Genomic DNA, 8,455 nt, shown 5'->3' with positions numbered 1-8,455 from the left:
AGGGCTGTGGGCAGCAGCAGGTAGAGAGGATCAAACTCAGGGCGCTGGGGAAGTTTCTGCTGCGCGGCCTTGACAATCCCAAGGTTCTGTACCAGGTAAAACAACGATGGCAGTCCCATGACGTTTTTTTTTTGCGTTTTTTGCGCTTTACTCTCCACTTGTTGTCGTGTGTGCAGCAGCACAGCAAGGGCATATAGCCTTAAGCCCCACTGGCAGTGATCACGAATTTGTTTTGAGTTGTAAAGATTCTGCATAAAGTACTTATATATTATTACGATATATGTCGACATAATATGCGGCCGGCACTTCCCCTTGTCGTGCGTGGTCTTTTTCACCCTCCACATGTACCGTACAGGCCCTGCCAGAAACCCTGTCGGAACGCGTGTATCCCCTGGCCAAGGAAGCTCTTGTCAGTCTGCAAGATGCCGCTTGCGTCTCCACCCGCGGAGATCGATCCATCCGCGGCGGGCTGTTGGGCCTGCTGCGCCGTACGGCGGGTCAGTTCGGGGGCCTTATGGGTCCCAGCGGAGCGGCCCGAGGGACATCCACCCCCCGTGCGAACCACGGTCGGCAGCGAAGAGTGGCGCGCGCGAGCGACGGGACGGCGGGCACGGGCGCGTCCACAGACGATGGGCTGGTGCTTTTGAGGTATGTGGGAGCTGTCCACTTGAGGGGCTCGACAACGTTTTCGTAATAAACCGGACAGCAAAAACATCCTCAGCGAAGCATTATTATACTTATTTTCATTTTTATTTGTTTATTATTAATGTTTTTTGTTGACATTAATGTCACCATTGTTCGTGCATTCCTCAATAGGGTAATCTCGAATTCTATATTATTGAACGCTGGATTGATCTTCACTCAAAGCACATTTACGCGTTAGTCAATCTGCTATCTTCGAGGTGTGCTGCTCATGTTACCATGTTGTTACATGTTTATTTTTTAACAAACAAATATACAAAATGTATTATCTGTACGACAGGGGAAAAATGCGCCACGCGTCGGCCCTACCGCTTGGTGCCCGTACTCCGTCATTTTTGGTGCGAGCTGCCCGGCACCATAGCACCTTCATCATGCCGCCTGCCACCCCGCGGTCTCGCGGAAAAGCATCCGCAGAAGGGAGCGCGGCGGCGGCAGCGGCGCGGCGGCAGCCGGCAGTTCGGACACCGACGGCTGTGAACGTACTCAGCCCGTGGATGAGAGCCGAGGAAACAAGTCCACCAATGGAAAGCGAAGACCAGCCACCACCTCAGCTCGTCCATTGCCGTACCCTAGGCGCGAATGTTTACGGAGACCTGTACGGTACAGTAAGGTACTACAGCACTGGGGGGGTACTAAAGGAGGGGGTCAGCTGTTAAGGGCGCAGGGAAAGACACACCCTGCCGCATACCAGGATATGCACCAGTGAGGCCACGATTAGAGGGCCAACAAGTGCCATTCATTAGGCGCAACTGCGCGCTCTAATTAATCGCCACCACCTCCCACCTCCTCGCCACCACCATCCCACCTCCTCGCCACCACCTCCAACCTCCTCGCCACCACCTCCAACCTCCTCGCCACCACCTCCAACCTCCTCGCCACCACCTCCAACCTCCTCGCCACCACCTCCAACCTCCTTGGTTGGGGCCAAATGAACTAATGACAACCTTTGTTGCTGGATGCGAACCTTCCATGCCTACTAGGGGGATAAAGCTTTGAGGTTGCTTTCGTACGTGTGTTGTACATAATAGGTTCAGGGTTACCGCACGTTTGGGTCATAAACGGCGGGCTATCACACCATTCCTCTTCAATCAGCACGCCAAACACAGTCGCCCTCCACCACGCTTTTCCCCAGGCTTTCCCCCCAGCGTGTGCGGCGCAGCAGCACCTCTCCACGCCGAGGCCAGCTCGCCACCACCAGCGTGCCCCTCCCCTTCCACATCCTTCACCCCGCCAACGCCGCTATTGATCGCAACCGCCAACAAGTCGGCATGCAGTATGATGAGCAATTCCAAAGCACGTACGACTCTGCACATCCGTACTTTGCTGCCGCGCACTTCAGCGATGGGGAAATTGAAGAAGCCGAAAGGGGACGTCTTGATTCGTACATGCTGAGATGCCGACTGTCTTGTACGGCACCAATACCCGAGCCGGAACCGACACCGTCGCCCATGCTACCACCCTCTCTAGAACATTTCAGCCAGCAGCAGCAGCAGCAGCAGCCGGACCGCGGGCAGATGCCGTCATCGATGCCGCCGTTACTGCCGGCCGATGCAGCGCTTGAATATCAGGATGGAACGATGGCCGAGATCGATTCCGGCTTGGAGCAGTTAGAGGTACATGGGTCATCGCGTCCCCTCTACACGGGGACTGCTACATTCAGATCTGTTAGCCCTGCGGCGATTGGAGCAGCAGCTGCTGCTGCTCTGCACGATGCACCCTTGGGCTGTAGCCTGCCTAGGAAACAGCCCACGAAGGTAATCAGGAATCTCGAAAACAACGTGCAAGTTGTTGTAGCTGTCCATGCCGATTGTCCTGCATCATCATGCGCCATCAAGCACGACTAATTAAGCATTGAGTGGCAATTTGCAGCACAGCATCACATAGCAGGGTGCGCAAGAGTGGCAAGAGCGCAAGATGCTGTTTTTAAGTAAGCACGGGATCGATGGCCTACGGGGCCATTACACATACTTTTCACAAACGACTCATACCGTACATGTTGTACACGTGTTATACGTACCGCCGTACATGCCAACATGTGCAACGAACATTGCAACCACTCGTACAGCAGGGAGCTTTTGGAAGCCAACCGCTCACCGGTACTACCCTCACAGCAAGAGTAGACTCCGTGCGGATGCTGCCTGGACCCGAAGGGGCTTCGGAGCAAGAGTTTTCGCTGCCGCTGCCGGCGGCGGCGACGACGGCGGCTGGGTCGTCATTCTATGGCACCCGGACAATGGACATCTCCGCCTCCGTTGACATGGCCGCGACAGGTCACGAGCTCGAAACCTACGGGGCTCCATTTGCAATGGAGCTGCACGAAGGCGACGGCAGTAGCAGCACGAATAGCGGCGGCGGCGGCGGTGGTAATGGTGGTGGTGGCGGCTGCCGAGGCAGCGGTGGACGTGGTGGTGGCCAAGAAGGTGTCCTCCAAAGCGAGGACGACCCCAGCTTTCGGGCGATGCCTGGGCTGAACCGTGGTTGCTATTCACCAGCGTTGGGACTGTTGGCATCCTCCGCAGTGGTCACAGGGCCGTTTGCAGTAGCAAAGTCCCCTTCCGCTGCTGATGCTACTGCTACGGCCGTCACAGCTGGCCTGATAGCTACTGCCGGTATTTCCATTAGATGCCAAGGCGCCGCTGCTGCTACCGCTTCTGCGGTACCGGCGGCGGCGGTGGCGGCGGAGGCCCCGCTGGGCCCTGTGCCAGCTAGCCTGTTGTCACAGGAGGAGTGTGAGCGGCTTCTGGATGTAAGGGTGTCTGCGGATGGCAGCACCACCGGCAGCTGTCCGCAGCAGCAGCTCCAGTCGGGCGCGGTATCCCTCCCATCTGAGGTCCTTCCGGGCATGAGCCTTCTGCCGCCGCCAGGCTATTTCGCTGCTGCCGCCGCCGCCGCGGCATCCCTGGAAGCTGGGGGCTTAGGTGATATCCATACGGCGAGCGCGATGCCAGAGCTGGCGGCAGCCATCGTCGACGGTTGCCGTACCGTAGGGCCACCTCTTGTGGGCCAACACAGAAGTTGTACTGCTGCCGTACAGCCGTACAGCCCTGACGGCACAGGGCTATCGCTGCCGTCGCCGCCACGTTCGGAAGCAATCCATGGGACTGAGGACACGGTTTTCGATCCCACAGACCGTGCAGATCGCACGGCGTGTGGTACACCACCCAGTCCGCAGCGGCAACGACAGCAGCAAGTGTACGAGCAGCCTCTGTCAGGCAGCGCCTCCGTGGCGCTCCTGCCGTTTGCGGCCGTGCGGATGCCGCAGCAACACAGTGGCGACGACGGTGGCGGCGGCGCCGCTGCTGCAGCTGCTTCTGCCGCCGACAACGACACGTCGCGCCTCACGATTGAGCCGTCAAGCAGCCGGCCTGCCGCCCCGAGCTCAGGCCGATGTGTTCCGCCGCCGTCGCTGCCTGCAGAGCTTGAGCCTTGTCTGGCTGCAACCACGCCGATGGGCCCCAGTACGACATTACGCGTCCAGCACAGCGGCCTGCCAAGCCGCTTGCCTAGCAGTTTAACCATCGGCTTAGTCCCCGTTGCAGCCCCTGGCGCCCCTAGCGACTTGAACATTTCCATTCCTCAGAGCATCAGCATTGCAGGTGTGACGAGGACTGTGAGACTGGGACTAGGATTGAGGTGTTCTGTGTGCATTGGTGTATTTGCGGCTGCTGTTGGTATTGCAACTCCGTAACCGTCTCCCTTCTCACTGCCGCTCCGAACTGCTCCTGCTTTAAGCCAAAGATATTAATAAATCTGTTTCCTGATTCCTTACGAGGCAGTCTCCCTCGTGACCTGCACAGTAGCCCACCCGCGGAGCTATGGCACCCCAGCCACAGCGGCGCCAATACCGTCCCAAGACCTCCCCCATACACTCACTACCTTCCTCTCTGCGCCCCTCTCCACGTTTAATCCTCCTCCCTCACCACCACAAAGTCCCCCAAAGTCTCCTCGGCACCTATACCCCTTTCCCTCCCCCCCCGCAGAGTCTGTTAGCCCTCCGAGCTCCAGCGTCACTTCCCGCCCAGCTCCGAGGCGCAAGGCTGCCTCATCATCGGGGCTCAAGGGCATCCTTCTAAACTCACTTACCACATGGACGCAGCGCTCCCTCTTTTTTCGCCCGCGCAAGACGCTCCATCGGGCTGTTGCCTCCGCCGATCGCACCTCCGAGGTGGACCTCCAGGCCGCTTCCGCCGCCGTCTCCAAGTCACCCATAACGGCGCCTGGAAGCGGCGGCGCCGAGTCTTTGCACGCCGCGGCCGCAGCGGAGGCGGCGCCGGTCTCGCTCTTGTCGCCCGGCGGTGCTGGTGCTGAAAGAGCCGCGGCGGCGCAGCCCGGCACGCATTCGGGGGTGCTTTCGGAGCTACGTGTACGAGCGGTGCTGCGGGCTGCCCAGGGGGCGGAGGCGGCTGGCGCGGTGGTGGGACTGGGGGCGGCGATGTCGGAGAACGATGGGGCCAGCGGTTATAGCTGGCAGTCCCCGGGTGAGGTGGGATTACGCTGCACGATTGGCGGTGTATTAAGATGGTCGATTGAAATCAGATTTGAATCTATGCTTGGTTTGGACTTCCTTTGCTGCTAGGAGTTGTGAGGGAGAGGAGATTTGCGCGGCAGGATGGATAGGGGTGGGGATAGGGGTAGGGGTAGAGGTAGGAGTAGCAGTGACAATAGCAGTAGCAGCGGCAGTGGCAGCAATTGGCAGCATTCAGCAGTAGCACTGAAACCAAGTGCCGGCTTAGATATCCGGAGTCGACCTCCTTCGTAGCAGGCCGTAGCAAAATACTTTAAATTATGAGAAAACGGCCCTTTTTAATGACGAAAAAGGGTAGCGGCAGCAGCAGGCCACCAACGACGGTGATGACGATGATGGCGACACTGCAACACCGTTTCATATCCTCAGCATATCCTCAGCATCACCACCACCAGCATCAGCCGCAACAACAACACCATTCTATCGCGCAGGTCTCCCCCCTACCCCTATCCCTATCCCTACCCCTACCTGCTGCTACTACTACTGCTGCTGCCACTGCCACTGCTTCAAGCACAGATCTAACAAAACATTGTTATTTGGGGGGGGGGTCTGCACACCATGCAGGTGATATTGCATGTCGGGATAGCTCCCTGGCCAGGACGACAAGCCCTCTAGACCTAATCAGCGAGACCTCTTCCTCCCAGCAAATCCACATGCACCGGGCAGGCGATGCCCAGCCACCGCCGATGCCGACGCCATCGGTAGCGGTGGCGGTGGGCGGGATGCCAGCATCAGTGCCGACTCGGTCGCCCTCAGGCGCAGCCATAATGTGGCAACGTTTGTGGCTGGGCGGCGGCGGCGGCTCACCCAGCCAATCCAAGCAGCATCATACCAGTGACGGCGACGGCGGCGGCGGTGCAGGTGCAGGTGCTGGCGGCAGCCCAAGCGAGTCCCTGATACCTGACAGCGGCAGCTTGTACGGGCCGTCACGGCGCTCGCGCTCAGTGCTTTTCCCAGCCGTCAGGTCGGCAACAATGCACGAAGGCGCACTGCTACAGCCGGGCCCTGCATTACGGGCTTACCCACCGGTCGGTCCGCGGTCGCCGTCGTCTGCATCGCAAACCGGAGCCACCGCCGTTGAGAGTGCCGCCGCCACCGCCGCCACCACCGCTGCTGCTGACGGGCCGGGCGCCGCACCTTGGCACTTCACCCGCGCCGGCAGCACTGCTCGGTCGGTAGCGGGTATCTTGCGCGTGATACGAAATAAGAAACCCGCAGCTAGCGGCAGCGGCTCCGTCGCTGCCGCCGCCACCGCTGCTGCCGGCGGAGTTGACGGCGGCGTCAACAGCACTCTGGTGTACAGCCCACCGGGAAGCGCCAGGAGCCGGTGGAAGGTGAACGTCCCACCTGGGCGGCCGAGCTTTAGCAGCAGCGCGTCCAGCCCCTGTAGCGGTACTGCCAGTCCGCATGTCACCTTGGGAGGTGGCGACGCGACCGCGGTGAGAGGTTTGACGGACTGCCGGTGTGTACGTGTGTGTGTTGGAGGGAAGGGAAGGGGAGTGTGAGGGGTGTGGCGAGACCGGTGGATCAACGGTGTGGGGAAAAGTACTTCGTAGCGCGCGCATGTTAACGTAAGCGCTGTGAACAGCCGTGGACAGCAACACTAGGGGCGCGTCACCCACAATTTAACACCAGATCCGTCAACAGTAATCGGATTGGGTGGTTGGTTTTGCGGCTGACAACGTCTACCTTGCAGGTGGGACGTTTTCAGCCTCCTTTGCCCGTCGCTGTCACACGCTTTTGGTGCTTGAAAATGAAGGTTTTAGTTCTTCTTAACAAAACGTCCCGGTGTCCAACCCTATGCAGCATGAGTTTTGGAAAGCGCCGCCCTGAGACAGCCACATATGCCATGTTGCTACTCCTCTTAATACTGTTGCTGCTGCTACTGCTGCTGATACTGCTACTGATACTGCTACTGCTACTGATACTGCTACTGATACTCATACTCATACTCATACTCATACTCATACTCATACTCATACTCATACTCATACTCATACTCATACTCATACTCATACTCATACTCATACTCATACTCATACTGCTGCTCATACTCATACTCATACTCATACTGCTGCTCATACTCATACTCATACTCATACTCATACTCATACTCATACTCATACTCATACTCATACTCATACTCATACTCATACTCATACTCATACTCATACTCATACTCATACTCATACTCATACTCATACTCATACTGATGCTGACGCAGGGACCGACCATGACCAACCTTCTGGCCAACGTGTTCGGCAGGAGCCGCCACAACCACCACAGCAGTAGCCACCACCAGCGTCACCATCATCGCCAGCACCAACTACTACAACCGCAGCAGCAGCAGCAGCCCGCCCGCCCAGGTCAAGTCACTAACGCGGGTTTCCGGCGCCGCAGTGCGCACATCGTCCTCAGTGAGGCTGCACGGCTGGTACGACGACAAGGGAGGGAACGAGAGAAGGATTGGGAGGAGGGAAGAAGGGGAGGGAGGGGTGACGAGAGCTCCCCCTGGAGCATCTCTGTAAGGCGGGTCGGTAACAGCGGTTGCAATGGCGGCGGCGGTGGCGGCAGTAGGAACCCTGGCGGAATGGGATTAGGAGGGCAAGCTAGTGATGCACCTGTGGAAGGGTTGGGGTGGGGAACGCCATTGTACATGATGTACAGAGATATTTGTTGGACAGAAGTGTGCTGCCGTCCCAGCGTGCTGGTGCCCGTTAAACATGGCGAAATCGGGCAGTAGTCTGTCCCAGGGAACTTCGATAAGCCCGGAAACTTGCACGCCTGCCAAGCAAGCTGGAATCTCTTAAGAAGGTAATCTATACAATCTGAAATCCAAAAGAAGTTTAAAACCCTAAAACTCTATGGCTTTACCCTGAAAATCCTATTATTCAAACTGAAATGAACTTGCACTAAATCTTAACTTAATGAATCCTCGCTCGCCAGGAGTTGATGCAACGTTCTACTGCTAGCGCGGAGCCGTGTCTGGATCCCGCTGGGACCAATGCCCTGGAAAGTTCCGACCCACAGAACACCTTTGCCGCTGCCGTGGCGCGTACGTACATTGAGCATCGCCGCCAGCAGCAGCAGCAGCAGCAATTGCAGCAACTGCAGCAGGAGCAGCAATTGCAGCAGGAACAGCAGCACCGACTTGCCCGCATGCGGTCCAGCGAGGGGGAGCTCTGGGATGGCGGCGGCGACCTCCTCCGCCCGCACTCCATGCAACAG

At 58.1% G+C, this 8,455-nt stretch overlaps 1 protein-coding gene across 1 annotated transcript; it reads right to left on the bottom strand.

Moving 5' to 3' along the window:
• Positions 1-6,053: 6,053 nt before the first annotated feature.
• On the bottom strand, positions 6,054-7,878 carry VOLCADRAFT_87900 (uncharacterized protein; the record flags this gene model as incomplete). The annotated part of the gene is made up of 7 exons (XM_002947554.1): positions 6,054-6,232; positions 6,365-6,484; positions 6,575-6,683; positions 6,748-6,805; positions 7,168-7,553; positions 7,608-7,658; positions 7,849-7,878. The coding sequence occupies 7 exons, from the start codon at positions 7,876-7,878 to the stop codon at positions 6,054-6,056; spliced, it is 933 nt and encodes a 310-aa protein (XP_002947600.1).
• Positions 7,879-8,455: the final 577 nt, after the last annotated feature.

The sequence above is a fragment of the Volvox carteri genome (assembly GCF_000143455.1).
Source record: "Volvox carteri f. nagariensis unplaced genomic scaffold VOLCAscaffold_7, whole genome shotgun sequence".
Classification (NCBI taxonomy): domain Eukaryota; kingdom Viridiplantae; phylum Chlorophyta; class Chlorophyceae; order Chlamydomonadales; family Volvocaceae; genus Volvox; species Volvox carteri.
Note: the sequence above shows the minus strand (reverse complement) of the source record. Positions and strands in the feature narration are given on the sequence as shown.